Source organism: Opisthocomus hoazin, chromosome Z (genome assembly GCF_030867145.1).
Source record: "Opisthocomus hoazin isolate bOpiHoa1 chromosome Z, bOpiHoa1.hap1, whole genome shotgun sequence".
Lineage (NCBI taxonomy): Eukaryota > Metazoa > Chordata > Aves > Opisthocomiformes > Opisthocomidae > Opisthocomus > Opisthocomus hoazin.
The window spans coordinates 57079958-57097190 of record NC_134454.1 but is presented as its reverse complement, the minus strand read 5'-3'; the positions used below and the strand labels follow the sequence as shown (position 1 = coordinate 57097190).

Below are 17233 nucleotides of genomic sequence, written 5' to 3'. Positions count from 1 at the left end.
GTTTCGGGGTTTCTTAGGTTTAAAAATAGTATGAAATGGCCGCAAGGATGGTGTTGATTCAGGTAGTCTGCCGGTTTGTATTTGCAGAGAAGTGTTTTCACTTCACGAATTAGGCTTTGGCAGATAGCATTTTTTGGGGCATTTGCAGAATATTTGCGTGTATTTTCAAGGTGCTCTGGGCCACAGTGTAAATAGCCTTGGGAATGGGGGGGAGGTTATTGCCTTTCGCCTGTAAGGGAACCAAAAAAAGCCCAGCCAAAACCACCTGCCGAAGTGGCATCTCAACGCCCAACACGAACACCGCCCTTTCGGAAAGTGAGGCTTCTCAGATGGGGGGCTACCGCGGCTGCTCTGCGGGGTGGGGGCAGAGCCAGCAGGCTCTGCCTCCGGCATCGGCCTTCAGCTGCTGGGGAGTGCCCAGGAGCCCTCTTGGGAGGGGAGGAGGGGGCCCGCCGGCAGCCCTGCCGTCCTTGCCAATGTTTGGTGGCAGCTGGAGGGGTGCGCAAGCTTGTTTGAAGGAGTGGGGGTCAAGTCCCACCAGACTCCGTGGCAAACTTACTTCGACTTGCATTGCGTTCTGTCTGTGACTTGTGATCTGATTTAAGCTGGGGTCTGTTACTTTTTTGTGTGTTTGGGTCAGTGCCAAAAAAAAGACACAAGGTAGTGTGATAAATAATGAAAATGCATTTTGGCTTCCAACAGCTTCGCCTTTAACTCGCGGTTGTGATGACGGCCTTCATCAGTTCCCTGGGGTGTTTAGGGATGGGGGTTGGTTGCCTTTTGGGGTTTTTTCCCCTTCCTCTGCCCTTATCTCGGAAGGGTGTCTAAGACCTCCCTTCTCAGCAGGGACTTGTGCTCCCCTTAGCCTGCGGACATTGTAGCTTGGCCCAGAAACCACACCTCCAGGTGTGAAACCACACCTCCAGGTGTGCGCACAGTCTGTAGTTTCGAGGTGCTTGTGTGTCGCAGAGGAGTAAGGGCAGTTCTCTGTTAGGTGTCAGAAGTCCCAGGGTGCGGACATGCTCTGCTGCCTCCTGGGGCTCTTGGAAGACCTGAAACAGGGCCACAGCGGATACATTGGTGTTTGAAGACTGATCCAGTAATGTCGCTTGTCTTCCTTTCCCCTCCCTGACGTACCTGACCTTCGCTTGTGGATCTGCCTGCTTTGCCAAATAAATGGGAATAAAATTGCTGCCTTGAGGCCATTTTATTATTCTAGCTTCTAAGGAAGAGCAACTAAATACATCTGCGTAGCGCTGGTGGAAACTCCCCTCTGGTGTGCTGTGTCCTGCGCTGAAGAGCAGCGGCACCACCCTCCTCAGTGGCCCCCGGCAGCCAGCCTCCCCCGCGCTGCTGGCTCCTGCGGGCAGAGCACAGCGCCTGCGACGGTGCTGGGCTCTGCTTTCTTCGGCAAATAACAGGCCTGGGACAGTAAAGGTTGGTTTGCAGCCGTTTATGTGCAGAGCGCAGTGCCCAAAGCTACTTCTGTGTAAAAAAAGTTGGAAAAGTGGAACTGCAGCTTTGTAGCAGCATAGAAAGGTTTGGGTTGGAAGGGACCTTACAGATCATCTAGTTCCATCCCCCCTGCCCCAGGCAGGGACGCCTTCCACTAGACCACCTCTATCCAGCCTAGGCTGGAACACTGCCAGGAAGGGGGCAGCCACAGCTTCTCTGGGCAGCCTGTTCCAGTGCCTCGCCACCCTCACAGTAAAGAATTTCTTCCTTAGATCTAATCTCAGTCTACCCTCTTGCAGTTTGGAGCCATCATCCCTTGTCCTGTCACTACACACCCGTGTAAAAAGTCTCTCTTCAGCTTTCTTGTAGATCCCCTTGAGGTGCTGGAAGGCTGCAATAAGGTCTTCCCCACAGCCGCCTTTTTTTTTCCAGGCTGACCAGCCCTGCTCTCTCAGCCTGTCCTCACAGGAGAGGTGTTCCAGCCCTGAGATCATTTTTGTGGCCCTCCTCTGGACCTGCTCCAACAGGTCCATGTCTTTCCTGTGCTGAGGGCTCCAGAGCTGGATGCAGGACTCCAGGTGGGATCTCACCATAGTGGAGCAGAGGGGCAGAGTCACCTCCTTCGCCCTCCTGGCCATGCTGCTTTGGATGCAGCCCAGGATACAGTTGGCCTTCTGGTCTGCAAGCTCGCATTGCTGGCTCATGTCCAGCTCTTCATCAACCAGAACCTACCCCCACAGTCCTTCTCCTCAGGGCTGCTCTCAGTGCATTCTCTGCCCAGCCTGTGTTTGTGCTTGGGACTGGCCCAACCCACGTGCCGGACCTTGCACTTGTTGAACTTCCCAAGGTTCACATGGGCCCACCTCTCAAGCCTGTCAAGGTCCCTCTGGATGGCATCCCTTCCCTCCAGCACCTTGATAGCACCACACAGCTTGGTGTAATCTACAAACTTGCTGAGGGTGTGCTGAATCCCACTGTCTGTGTTGCCGACAGTGCTCGTCCCAAAACCAACCCCTGAGGAGCACATCTAGCTTGTGCTTCTACCATGTGTCCTTCTAACACAGCAGTGGCTGTGGCCTCTGACAAGACTACAAATGCAAGGAGAAACACAGGATACAGCAGCAAAAGTGGAGTCCCTGCAGCTGTCGGGTGTGTAGGAGAGGTACCGGTGGCCGACAACCCGCAGTGCAGCATCCTCCCTGTTGGGACAGCAACTGTGGATGGTTGGGGTGGGCCACAGCTCCCCTTCCACGCTGTGGGGCATAAAGAAGGGGGTAAATGGTGTAGGGAGGTGACCATGGGCTTGCAGGAGTTGATGTGGAGAAGCCTGAGGGAGAGCGAAGGGCTGGGGAGGCTGGACAAGGGATACTGATGTAGGTCTCAGCACGCTGGGGAGCTGGGAAAGAAAAACAGCACTGTGAGAGGAGGGAGAGGTTGGCTGTAGGGGCAACGAAAGGAGAGCAGCGAGGATGACCATTGGAGGCAGGAGATGCTGAAGCAATGACCAAGGTGAAAAGGAGTGACAGGGGTAGGGCTGGGGGGGGGAGGGCAGAGGACCACAGCAGGTTCCCGTCAGCCGGAGGTGAGGATCTGGCGGCTCCCTGCCTGCACCTCACACTGCCTGTGGCTCGGGAGAGTGGTGGCCACTGCTGCTGGGGGTCTCTCTCCCACCACTTCTGGGGCTCTCCCACCCTCCTGGGCAGTGAGTGCGGCCCTGCAGCTGTGCAGGATCTCCTGCTGCTGTCACGGTTTTGCCGTCCCGCTCCTTCCACAGAGCAGGCCCTGAAAGGCTGTGGCGGGCTCTTCGTGCACCATCCTCAGCCCCAGCACCCCACAGGACATGCATGGGCTTGGCTCCCCTTGCTGGCTGTCGCCTTCTCTTCCGCAGCTAGCCATGTCTGCTCCTGTCCAGCACCGCCTCCTCCTCCCATGCCACACGGTGAAGCTGCTCACCAGTGCAGAATGGAAGGACAACCGCTTCGGCAGTGGTTCCCAGCCCCCCAGCCTCGACCCCCCCTTTCGCTGCCTCCGTAGCTGGACTTCCCCCGCAAGAGAAAATCGTATTGCTTCAGCCACGCAGCCCTGGCCCGCAGAGAAGGAACTCGCGTTGGGCAGCTCTCGCTGTGATGGGCCCAGCCAGGTCAGACGCCCTCCAGCAAAAGCCAGGAGGTTTGTGGCTTCTGGTGTGCTCCTGCCGCCGCCTCCCTGCCCGTCACCCGCCTCGGCGCAGCCCCGGGAAAGGCGTTTCTGAGATGCCGTCCGCGCGTCTAAGCGTCAGACAGACCTGCTGACTGCAAGGCAGCCCAGGTAGAGCTGTGCTTTGTAAAAAGCCCGTTTTTTTCCCAGCTGTGACTGCTTCTAGGTGCATGTAAAGGCAAGGTCTGTATTACCAATGTCATTCCCGCTCCGCTGAGGTCCCTGTTAATCACCCACTGGCTGCAGAAGGCCCCACCAGCCACCAACATCTCACGCAGCAGAACGGCACTTCAGGCTCAAACCGGTAGCTTTAACATGAACTGTGCATCGCCCTCAGTTTATAACTAAGCACCAAATAAAGGAAAAACAAGCACTTACATTTTATAGAAGCGTTTATTTACAACTTGTTTAACAACTGTACACTCTTCTGTCACCTTGGAAGCATTAGTGTATTTGACTGGGAAAAAATATTAAACCTTTTGATTCCAATGATCATTACTGAGTATTTTTTGTCTATATACAGATATGTATATTAATACTGCTACCATGACAATCTGGTAGTTACACAATTTGTAGATGAACTGAAATGGGAAATGAATGGTTTTGACATTCTAGGAATCCATTCTTTTACAGAAAATAGATCACTGTCAACTTCACAAACAGTTACTTTGATAATTGGTCAACACTTAATTCAGGACTGTCAAACAAGCTGCTATTAAGAAAGTAAGAGTTTTCTATGCAGCACAAATGAAGTTAGTGTATCAGAGACATGCTGGAGATCACCTCTGAGCTGCAAGCTCGCAATCACTTCACGACAGAGATGCTAGGCTAGTCTAATTAAAGTTGCCAGCTCACTTGCTGAAAGCTACGGGCTCCGACACCTCTTTTGCGTTAGTGAACTCGAAACAATTATCGTCAAGCTAAACACACTTACATACAAATGTCTTCAGGCTCAAGAACAACTGACACTTAACCTCTAATCTGCACAGACCACTTGGAGAAACGAGGTACCGCTCGGCTTGGCCTCAGGGTGCCGGCGCAGGTGGGTGCACAAAAGCGCAGCCATACCCTCCCGCCCCGCACGGCCCCAGGGACCCCACGCCCAGCCTGGCTCGGGGCAGCAGGCGGCCCCAGCCGGAGCAGCGCTCGCCAGTGAGGAACAAACCTTGCCTTCAACACCCCACAAACAGGAGTTTTTCTAACAGCGCTTGCCCTGACACGTAACACGGAATCAATGCCCAGGACTTGGAAAGATGCAAATCCTTCGGCTCTCTGCTGGACCAAAGTCTGACGGCAGCACTGCGGCCTCTGCTACAGGAGCACCTGCCTCATCACCAGCAAACCCCAGATGCTGCCTGCAGGTCACAACAGACCGCACCGTGCCCAGGTCCTGGTGGACCAGGAAAGGCAGATCCCACCCCGGAGCCCTTCAGGGACGGGCAGCCACCAGCCACCCCGCATGGTAGGGTGCCCAGAGGGGAAAAGGCCACCCACTCCTCACCGGGAGGCGAATGCTTATTCCCCCGCTCTCGCTCCTACCCGCCCTTCCCCACTCTGGGCGCACAAGATCCCCTGTGGAAACAGAGGTGGGGACACGCTGTGCCTGCTCCCCAAGCCATTCACAGCGCGCGTCAGCATGCCTGAGGACTGAACACAGGCTCGGGGCGCGGCTCTGCCCGGAGCCCAGGGACGAGGTGGGCACCGTGCTGCGTGACCACGAGCGACTACAGAGACTGGTGGACACGACACCTCTCCAGCGTGGCAATGCTCACATGGCAAACAGGACTGGTGCTTATGCTACCACCTGAATACAAAAAATCATTCTCAGAGTAAGCAGGGCACACACGCGTTTACGTTTTTGCAGGATTAAGATCCAGGTGAGCAAGAACGCGGTTTCTCTAGAACCTGGCTCAAACCAGACCACTTATGGTACTCATCATTCAGACTCCCTACAGATTTTCTGGCAAGCCCTATGGCTTAACAGCTCCCTTCCCCCTAGCTCCTATACAACAAACCTCTAAACTTACAACACTACAGCACTCCCTCGTCTTCTGAATCTTGCCAGTACTGGATGTCCAACACAAAACAAACATACAGCAGTACAAATGTGCAGATCTTTAAGAATATTAAATAAGCAGCTTTTAAAATTAATATAGGCAGTACAGAGCATTTTCAGTTACACTGTCTACATAAGGCAAATCTTATAGCTAAATTTCATAATACAAAGAAATATCCACGCTAGTGCAATTGGAAATTAAATAGCTAAGATGGCGACAAGGAGAAGAAAAAAAAGAATAGTACAGGTAAAAGATAAACGACCCAAATCATAAACTGGCAAGGACAGTCTGCATAATACTGAAAGCGTAGACGGCTTTCATACTTATCCCCATTCACGTTCTTGCCTCAGATTGTTTTAACAATTGTACACAGATTGAAAAAAAGTTTTTGAAAGCAACCGACAACACAGCTAAAATGTAGAGAGAAAAACACAACAGCCACAAACTACCGTGTATATACATAGCAAGGAAGCAGGCAGTGTCTGTGAACAAAATACTTCCCAGTAGTTTGCCTGGCTCGGAGATTATCAGATGAACATTGCCTGGTTTTTTAAGGAAGATGGGATTCCCAAGCAGCAATTCATTAGTCATTTCTCCTGGTAAAACAACTCCTTTGCTTTACTTTAATTGTTTAAAGATTCAGAGTGGATCCGTTAAGGGTGCAGGTGCTTTGAAATCTTAACAGTGACCCAAAGGCGTTTTTAGGAACTCCTTAAGACTAGATTTTTATAGTTCAGTATATGAAAATGTTGCAGAAGTCTGTGTGTTAATACTGTTAATCAGAATTAAATAAAGTGGACAGGCAGAAGTAAAATGGAGAGCTGACCGCGCTCTGTCAGTTTGCAGAACGCCTCCTGTCGAGTTCTGAATACTGGAATTCCTCTCTTCTAGCCTCATAGGAGACTTTTTGCGAAGAGAAAGAGTAAATGGAAGCGGGAAATGGGAAAGCCACTCCCCAGGATGGTAAGCTTCTCTGCAAGTAGATCTCCCTTTGAAACCAGATGGCCATGAGTCTTAAGTGTAGAACTGGTTAAGTTTTGGTTATGCAGTCTGGACAGAAAAGCAAGTCATGCACTGAACAGTCCCTGTTACAATAATGCTGCGGGTCATGCAACCACATCACTGCAAACAAAAGAATAAAGAAGAAAGTTAAAAAGCAGATAACATATTATCGGTAAAAAAAAAACAGAGAACAGAACAGGTATTTTTCAGAGCAGTTTAGTAAGGCCGTCTCTACTGAGAGTTGTGCAAATTCATGGGGAAAACATCTTTGCCAGATGTCCTCAAATTAACAGTAAGGTTACAAGCCAATACCTGGAAATAGCAACAAACCAGCCTTGAACATTATCTAAATTTAGACATAATTCAGACAAATATAAACAATTCTGACTAAAGTCCTTCAGGGCACTAACACAGCTATGGAAACAAAGTTTACACAGCGATGAAAATGCCTCGGGCATTCTCGCTGTCTGTGAGTACAACAGTTAAAAAACCAAAGCAATACAAAGCAAAAGGTGCCTGTCCAATACTGCACGTGGTTATACACTAAAAGACAATCAGGGTCATCATGGCTCTATCTGAGCCTTCGAGCTCCGAGCACCACCAAAGACTCTGAGCATTCATGTTTCATCAAAGCTCATCCTGTGTGTGAGGCCACAATAGCATCACTGCCGCGCTACACTGGCAAGTTCCAGTCATTGCATGCAAATATAGGTTTGGATCCCAAGAAAATTACACGTATTCTTGTTGGAATAAGCTGAGTAGGAACGACCGAGCAGCCCAAAGAGCACATCACGATGCTGTCGAAGTGAATCTAAACTTCGAAGAGAACTGGAGAGGCTGGCATATTTCTCCATCCTCGCGGGTGCACTTTCTTTCCTGTCCAGTGTAAATGGACAGGCAGAACGCTTCACTAACACAGCTACGGTGCTTTCAGCTTCCCCAGGTAACACAAATATCCCTACACAGCATGGAACAGCACTAACTGCTCGTTCTCATTTTCGCGTTGCACTCACTGTGATGTTACAAAGAGCAAAACAGCTTCATCAGACTGAAATCAAAGCATGCAAACTGTTCCTCTCCCCATTTTCTTCTCCCTGCTATTGCACTGGTCAAAAATGATCCTAAGAACAATTCCTGTGACAAGAAGATCCAGGTTAAATTGATAAGGAAGAATATTTGTAACTAAACTCAAGGACTTATTGCAAAAAATCTGTCTTTCTGCTACAAGTCCTGCAGCTTGTGTATCCCCTTTTTCTTCCTTCTCATTCCCCAACCCAGAATACTAACCACAGTTGAAAAACAAGTAGAAACAGAGACATAAATCAAATGGAATAAAAATTTTAAAAATTAGCACGTTCAACACATTCAAAGCAGACATCGAGAGTGTAATTTGAGTAATCATTGGCTGTTAAGCTTGCTTGGCACTGCTTGGGTGCGTAAGTTACAGAGTTCAGGATTAATAATATGAAGATTACTGTCTATAAAAAGTTAAAAGTTCAAGCTACATAAGCATGTATCTATTCTATTGTGCATAAATGAATATAGTCTACTCCTTTAGTCTCACCTGGCTATTACTTAGTTCAGACTTCTTATCTAGTAGCACTTCAAGTGTAAACAGAAATGACATTGTAGGTTTCTCTGAGTCAATAGTACTTTTGAGAGGTCGTGTAAACTCAGGACAGCATATTCACTTTCAAGGATGTAACAAATTCATCTGACAGTGCCCTTTCCTGACCAGAAATTCTAATCGTGTTCTAAAAAAATTGTCTGTCAATTTCTTTCTCTTGGAGAAATACTCAAAATTAATCAATATATTTTAAAGCTACCTGTTGAGGCAGCAACACTTCACACTACAACAAAGGATCAAGATGTGAGGGTAAATTCACTCAGCATAACCTGTCGTTGCTTCTGCAGCATCTTCAGAAAGAGACAGTTCATGCAGCAGATGATGTGTTTGTAGAGGAGTGACTTTCTCTTACTTCTTCACCTTGCCACCCAAAATACTCCAGCCATAAGTGTAGGCTCGTTGACAGGCTGGGAGATTATTTCTTAGTGAGGCACTTCCCTTCAACTTTTGGTGCCTAATCTCATTAGCACTACTTCTTTACCAGAGGTTATCTGTCCCTTAAAATTTGCCTTAATTTCTCACGGTCCTCTTCTGTTTTTTCAACATAGAGAAGTGACTGGGACAACCCCGGCACATTGAAGCCACTGGAAGGATGGCAGCCTTCTTCACGAACCTCGCCAGCTCTGGAGGTACATACCAATGCAAAAACTCGGAGCACTGCTCACACAAGTCAAAATCTGATGCAAGAAAACCCCAACCCAACCAAACCCAGCCACATGTCCTCTCTGAGCAACTGCTTTTTCCAGTTCAGACTATGTTTGGTCCTAAGAAGGACCAGGCTTTCTGCAGCCAACAAGCGGCTGTCTGTAAGCAGTGCTTTGTAGGCGCAACCACCAAAGCTATCACAGCAATGCAGTCTACTCACTTTCAAGCCTTACACCAGACACTCTTCCCAAATATTTCTGCCAAGCTTCCGATTTGAAGTAACTGCCTCCAGACTTCTCTTCCTGCAGATTTCCTAGCTTCGTTACTTACTGGCTTCTACTGCTAAAGTTGCTTTTCTTTCTTCATCTGTTCTTTCTGTGTCTTTCTCCATGGCACTTCCTTCAGATTTTTTTAAAGGAGCCTTTCAACATAGCATCTTCCAGAGCTTTGTTAACACCACTTTGCATTTTTACAACTCTTACAGCCAGAGAATACAAAGTGGACCATAAATTCTAAGAACTGTGGCCTGGTAATGTCATGCTTATAATTACAAGATTTAACTGATACCGCTAAATAAAAGCTTTAAAATCTGTCCCAAAACCACTGATACCTCCAGGAAACAGCTTTACTCTCCTGCTTACCAATCTTTGGTGACTGAGAACGATAATCTCTGCTTTACAAAATTTTAAGTTACATAATGAATGTTACATTCCAATCCAAATGAAATGTCTGATGGTCTCACAACAACTGTTTTATAACTCCATAAATATAACACCATTTGGAATTTTCTCTTAAAACTCTATTCATTTTCGTGATCACACTAACAACACAAACGTGCTAACAAGCTAACATTTGTCCTTTAGGCTGATTTTCTCTTCTCTTAAAAGTTAGCGATAATCATTATGGATTCAAGTTCCATTTACAGAATAAGCTATCCTATACATGTGGAAATACTTGCTTTTACAGTATTTCAGATTTGTGCCATGCTACAGTAGTTAACAGCTCTTCAGAGTGCTGACAAATGACCACTTTTGTAACAATTAAAATAACCATGTTGCTCTTTCTGAAATGTGATATTCTATCTTCATCTAATAGTAAAGGACTTCTCTAATGCAAAGCAATGAGTAGTCACCACCAGACAGGAAAGGCTTCCCAATTGTCCCAGATTTCCTTCTACTAGCAATGCTTTTCATGTTGGATGGATCAATCTCTGAGATCCAAAGCAACAGGACTGCAGCAAGAAATTTTTATCTGACAAATGGAACCTTCTTTCAATCTGGAAAGAACACGCAGTGCAAAGGAGACTGAAGGATATGCAGTTTTCCAAATGACTTTATACACACTACAAACAGCAGCAGAGGAAATTCTGATTTCCCACCAGAGCCAACTAACGCAGAGATCTGCTTCAGGACAGTCCTGCCTTACCTTGGCAAGGCCTAAAAGTGAAGATTAGAATCTAGGCCGTGGTAAAGTTAACAGTAAAGCCATCCCCTAGCAACTAACAACCGAGTACTTCAATCACAGCATTTATCATGAGCTGTTACTGACCCAGTGATTACAACATCACACCAGAACAATTTTTCTGGGAAGCTGCCTTGGCTATACTGCCAGGTGTTGCTTCAACACCCCATGGGACTGTATGATGTCCCAGTATTTCAATGAATCCACAGAAGTAAAGTCAAGGAAAAACACAGGACAAAGCCAGAGAAGTCCTCAACATCTCCACATGGTGCAACAAACCTGGCAGCAGAGTCAAAATCTCTCGGGGGTTCACTGTACCAGATGCAAGAAGTCTGAGGTTGCTGTGGCTGATAATGACAGCTTCTGCCTTAATTCACATAGGTACAGCCTTTAATACTTGGTCAACTGCAATTCAAAATTAATAAATAACCCCCCTTCCCAACCCCCCCCAAAAGCTTGGGTACTGTTTCATCATTTTTAAACTAACACCAAAAAGCAAAATGGCGAAAGATATACTGCTTTTCAGATTTTTGTACTTAGTAGTTGCTCGCATCCATCTCCTCCACCTTCAGACTGAAGAAATCACCCCTTATTTTTACGTACAGCCTGCAGAGCTGCTGACAAGCTGCTGCTCCTTTTCTGGACTTCCAGAGGGAAGAAAGATTACAGGAGCGAGGCAATGCAGTCAGTCATGCCAGGACATTTTCTTGATTCCTTGAAAGTGACAAACTGGAGGTATGGCTAGTATTCTACCCAGAATCTGACATCTGCCACAAGTCAGTAATACGATCTGGCTTGCGGAGATGTTCTGAGCGCAGCTGAGGTTCGTTGCTTGCTCCTGCACCAACCTATGAGATAATGCAGATTTCACTGCTCCCAGTTCAAGGCAGAAAGTTGAAACCCAGTGCTTTTGCCAATTCAGATGGGAGCTGGACTGCTCAAATTTTGGGAGGGGACATGTGTCTGAGCTGTATGCAGTTTATAAGGTTCAAAGCCTCATTCACTGTATTTCTAGCTTACCTGATCTTTACATTTAAATTTTTACAACAATTCACCTCTTCATGTTAATAGAATGCTAAATGTATCATACTACCAGCTAATACAGTTGCCCTAAGATAGGGCTTCTGAAAAGACTTCTTTCTGAATGCTTGATTTCCTGAGATGACATTTCAGTCATAATCCAGCTATTGAACTACTCTGGAGGTGACACCCCTGAAGTATGACTACTAGGCTTACACGAAAACACACCACTTGAAAGTATTTCCTGACAGAGTAACCTCTTTTAGCTATTTATTTGCACAACATTGGTAGGAAAATGCCTGCAGAATTTGCTAAACTTGGTTTGGAGACATCAAAGTTTATTACTACAACATTACTGCAAAACACAGAGTCCACATTCTACCTAAAACATATGTGCAAAACCCCTTCAGAAGTCAGTATTGCATAGCTGACTTTGAGTGCAAAAATACCTCTCTCATCAATCCTTGCAAAAATTCAAAATGTTGGACAAGAATAAAAATCTCTATAAAATGAGTAAAATTCAGGTACTGTTTTGTTTCCTAAGAAAAAGAAAAATTAGCCACACTCAGGACAGTCTTCCTCCAAATCCCTAACTAGAAGAAAATCAAGTGGTGAACTTAAAATATTTTCCAATTACTGAATCTATGGAAAATGTCAACACATCAAGACAATTAAACCCACTAAAAATCATTCAGGAAGCTGCTAAGTGGATAGTCTCTTATACTAGAGAAGCGAGGAAAAGCAAAAGATGCTCACACATGTCAAAATACCAAGGATTTTAGAATTGCCAAATCCTCTTAAATTTTCTTGACAGCTTGCACATACCAATTACTATTTAAGATCACCACAAAGCAGTAATAGGAATATTCACTGTTAATTCTTTCATACACAATGAATATAAAATTGCCAGTGCGCCTTACACGAATGGAAAGCCACAGAAAACTTGCAGAAGCATTGCTGATATCTCAAGTGACATCAGATCAAGACAAGATTACCATTTGCTTATTTCCAAAGAGATTATGAAAAGCATCTTGTAGCCATTATATATTTATTTTATCTTACAATATAAACAGCTGTGTGCTCTAGCAGTTTATTCTCTTTTGCACTGTGGGTGGAACACACAACCTTTAAATTAGATTACTTCAGTTTTCGCAATACCTGGAAAATACATGTTATGATCCAAGTGGTTACATGTTGCTATCAAGAAAATGGGGAACTTGAATATTCTTTTCTGTAATGTCTGATCACTTATGCTAACAACTTAAGTCTCCATAGCAGTACATGAACTGGATAGCACACACATTCTTTAAGACCAGAAACTAAGCTTCAGCTCTGAACAATGAAAATATTCGTCCATTTACCTGTTGTCTTTTATTGGCATTAATTAAAATATCTCAGAAAGATTATTCTGCGCAGATCCTTGGCACAGTGCCTAGGAATGTACTCTCATGGAAGCTCATCTATACATGTGCTTATTCCCTGAAGTCACACTTTGAGCCCCTTCTTAATACCATACTACCTCCAAAGCTACACAACAAGTATGGAAAATAATGAAGCTGAACCCTTTCAATAAAGGAGCTGTTCTTGTGAGAGAGAAGGTTTAATGATCTCTGCCACCCACCTGCATTCACCCACACTCTGAGATTAAGAATTGATGTGTGAAGCAATTAACAGAAGTAAAATGCTGAAGAACAAAGAATTAAATTCCTGATGATTATCATTAGAAGATAGAACAAATGACTTATTGGAACTGGACAGCAACAGAGTATATTTCTGTAAGATTGCAGCATGTTTTTAGATTTCTATATTCAACACAGATTCTTGGAAAGACTGGAATTTCTACAAGTTTGTGAATTCTCAGAAGACAAAACGCTTGTTCAATCTTGCCTAAAAATTACTATGAGCAACAGTAAAGCACAGGCTCAGTATTAGTTTTGCTCTTTGATGCTACATAACGATGCCGTATATTCTTGAAGGGAACTAGAGTAAACATTTCGGTGTCCTATCTCAAGAAAAAAGAAAGACTGACCAGAACCACAAAGCAGAAGATAAAAGTCAATAACGATCAAGAAGCAAAAGAAGCCATGTGAGACAGTTCAGTAAGAGCAAAAAACAATGATTCTAATCAGCATTTGTTCATCTCCTAACCGTCAGGGCCACCTGCCTATCATCAAAACTTTGGAGGCAAAATGATAAAACAAATGTTAAAATAACAAAAGCAAATAGTTTTATTCTAGTGTGCAGCTTGTGTTCATGTTATTTTAGACCCGCATCTATTTAATAGCAACAGGTAATTAAATTATTAGACAAAATTAAAAGATAAAACTTGCCACTAAGGTCCTGGTATTACTTGCTTTCACAAATAGGCTTTGGAAGTTTGGTAACAGACAGATTAAAATAAAAACAGAGCTTTAGGTATTCTTAGGTTCTTTCTCTGGGTAATCTAAAATGCTGTAATCTCAAACCAGAACATCAAATTCTCTCAGAGCAGTGATCTTATTTGCTCTTATTCACACATGGCATGTGGTAAAGAGTTCCTCAAATGGCTAGAATAGATTGCACAATAAGATCTGTGGTCATCTTGCTAGATGCCTTCTTACCCCTTTAGTATTCTGTAAGGGACAGCAAAATGAGCATCACCTCACTGAGTTGCAGAAACTGTCCTAAACTTCCTTTACATTGTTAGCTTTCTGCACAGAAGATACTTACACCGTCTCATCTAATCTTGCAAGCATAGCCCAGACATGCCATACGTTGAATAAGTAAAGAGAATTTTTAGAAAATAACTTTTTTCCAAACGTGAGGAATAAAAGACAAACCTATACACAGTTAACAGACTTTATCATCCGTTTTCATATAGGAGGGTGGAGGCCAGGAAATCAGAACTGACAAATTTTTTCAGACACATACTGAATGCATTTCTTAGCCTAGATTAAAACAGATGATGTACTTGAGGATAAAACAGTACCTAAAACTTGTCATTCATCAGTTCCTTATCCTTTAATCTCGGTGTGCTTGTTTTAATTGTCCTTTGCTCATTCCACTCAAGTTGTGAATTAACACAGACCTTCAGACAACTAATAAATGCTTGTATGTCTTTTCTATAAAGGGATTTATGAAAAAATGTCTTCACCTGGGAGGACATTAAAATAAGGTAAAAGAATAAATTCCTAAACAAGACTGCATGTACATTAGGGTCCAAACAGTCTCTAAATGAAAAATTTTTTAAACTGAATCAGCATAAGATGTCTGTATATGAAAGTTTCAACCAATACTCAGGGCTTCTGTGTCCGTCAATTCTTTGACAAAAATGATAGGGAGACCATAGAATTAGTCAGGGAAAAAGCAGAACTTTGCTGAAACAGAACCTAAATTAATAACAGGGGCCACCATCCACTCCACTGACCAACATAAAGGTGCTACAATGAGTGGCATACAATTAACCAGCTACACACTAAGAAGGCAGTACTACAGATCACAGCCAGTTTCCAACGAAGTCAGCAACAAACTCACCTGAAGGCACTGGTACCATGAGTAAGGCAACTGATACAATAATACCCTGAATCAATACATTAAAAGCAAGTCTTTTAGTAGGGGATGACAACTGGAAAACATTAACATAAACAATATTAATCAGGGCCTTGATCCATTATGTACTGTTCATCCATAATTATAAAATTTTTATACAAATGTCCTTTTTAAATGGATGATTCAGTAGCATATTAGAGCATTCTAAATATTTCTTAATCTTTTTATAATTTATAGCATACGCTTGATCAAGAAGAGTGGAACAAATCATTTGAAAATATTCAGCTTTGCCAGCAAAAGAGGTAACACCAGTAGGTAAGGAAAAACCTGAAAAAAATCATCCTGCTTCCCTATTAAATGCCAATTAAATGCCAAGAATAAACGCAAACTTTGCACGTAGGACATTAAAAAAAAAATTCATTCTTTTTGCCATTGGTAAGTTTTTTAGTAGCAAATATATTTCACAATAATATTCTATACTAATTTTTCATTTCTGTAATGAGTTTTCAGCATTTTTTTAAGCAACAGGTTAGCACATTAAATAAAAAGCCTAATTCCCTTTGAACAAAGACAGTGTTATAAAGCATAAGAACCCTTACAGGCACAAATGTATCAACTGTGACAGGAAATCTACATTGTTACACAGCCCATATGAGCCTTTTTGTATGAGACCAAGCTTCATACAAATAAGACTCTGTTATTATACTGCACTCCTCTAGAGGTTTTCAAAACTTTGGCACATTCAAAAAATGCAGAGAGAGGGCGAGAGATGGACTGCAAAATATATAAGCAAAGAGCATTACAGAACAATGAGAAACCATTATAAAACCCTCTCCCGAACTGTAAAATAATAGCAATAACAAGGGAGAAAGAGAAAGGATGCTGGTTGATTTTCCTTGAATGTTGTCACTTGCAACAGAAGTGGCCTGGATCACAGGGCAGTTTTCTTTCTAAGGGCAAGGCTTCTCTACCTTGCTGTTGCTGGCTGGACATGACCAGGGTAAGATCTCCTCGTGCTCGTGGCTTGCCTTTGTCTAGCCAGGAAGGACTGTCCTGAGCCTGTACTAGCCAGTCTATCTTCTGCTGCTTTTTTATGCAGAGTCATCCCCTATGGACAAAGAGAAACTTCTCAGCAAATACCAACACATAACACTGAAAAACTCCACTCATTTACATTTTATTATCTCCTTCTTCACCAACACTGGCTAAGCTATTCTGAATTTCAAACATAAAGCATCATATTTTCAAGGATAAAGCTAAGATATTCTTCCTAATTCTTTGTGGTTCTTTCCCCACACACACCCTCCCATCATTGTCCAGGTTTGGAGTAACTGTTGACAATCAGGTCCCCCGGTGTCCCAGATCTGAACACATGCTTCTCCACATAAACACATAGTAACTACGTGAGTCTTTTCAAAAGTGCTTTCTCTCCCCACCCTGGCCGCCTTCAGCATGTTGAGCTAGAGAAGTACTTTCCTTCTGAAAATAATTAAAGCATTGTCATCCTTTGTGAAAATACCAGCACATATGGCAGGAGGATATCTTGAGAGAAAGTATGTTTTCAGCAGAAGTGAATGCAAGGAGGAAATGAGGGAAGTTGTGATGGGTTGTACAGCTGTGCATAAAAGCAGAGGCTGTAATTGAAGAAAGACACAGACAAAGCTAACAATGCTAATCTTAGTGTTCACAACAGGCTGTTGAAACACAGCTCTTAGCTCAGGCTTGCCTTCTGCTTCTCAGTGGGACCAACCATTTTTGGCTTACTATTCATAGACATAACAAGAATGTAGAACAGTAAGAAGGAAACTTATCCAAGGGAAGACAGAGAGAGGAATTTGAACTCCATGATGAAGCACAATGAAACATGAATGTTACACAGGTCAGGGATTCTTTCTATCTGAAGAGCAGTTCCAATCCAGCCACACTGGCAAAGAGAAGTCTTGAACACATTTGACAAAGGTGAAAAATCTCACAGCATACAGGCCTAGCAAAAGCTGTATGGCTGCTCAGATCAGTTCCTTACTGTTTGAATAACTTAAGTGAGGGTCTCGCCCTTGTGCTCACCCTTTCCATTGGGTTAAACTTCCACCCAGGATAAAGGGGTCATTTCTCAGAGCACTTACTGCAGCAAGTAAGCTGTATTGCGTTTCTTAAGCCCATTCATCAGAAACAACTGGAAGACTGGAGAGTGTAGAATCAAAGCAGAAAGTAAATTTGAGCACTGTAGGTCAGTATAACTATA

General features: G+C 44.1%; 1 protein-coding gene across 5 annotated transcripts in view; it reads right to left on the bottom strand.

Annotated features, from left to right (window-relative positions):
- Nucleotides 1-4035: 4035 nt before the first annotated feature.
- HOOK3 (hook microtubule tethering protein 3) overlaps nucleotides 4036-17233 on the bottom strand; it is a 107540-nt gene continuing 94342 nt past the window's right edge. For 4 of the 5 annotated variants that reach the window (XM_075411395.1, XM_075411396.1, XM_075411399.1 and 1 more), the window contains 2 exons: nucleotides 15963-16099; nucleotides 4036-6830 (listed from right to left, as the gene is read on the bottom strand). In XM_075411395.1, coding sequence (XP_075267510.1) covers nucleotides 6815-6830; nucleotides 15963-16099 — 153 coding nt within the window. In that variant the 3' untranslated portion in view covers nucleotides 4036-6814. Of the gene's footprint in view, nucleotides 16100-17233 lie in introns of all 5 variants that reach the window. The other variant, XM_075411398.1, reaches the window with a different exon arrangement.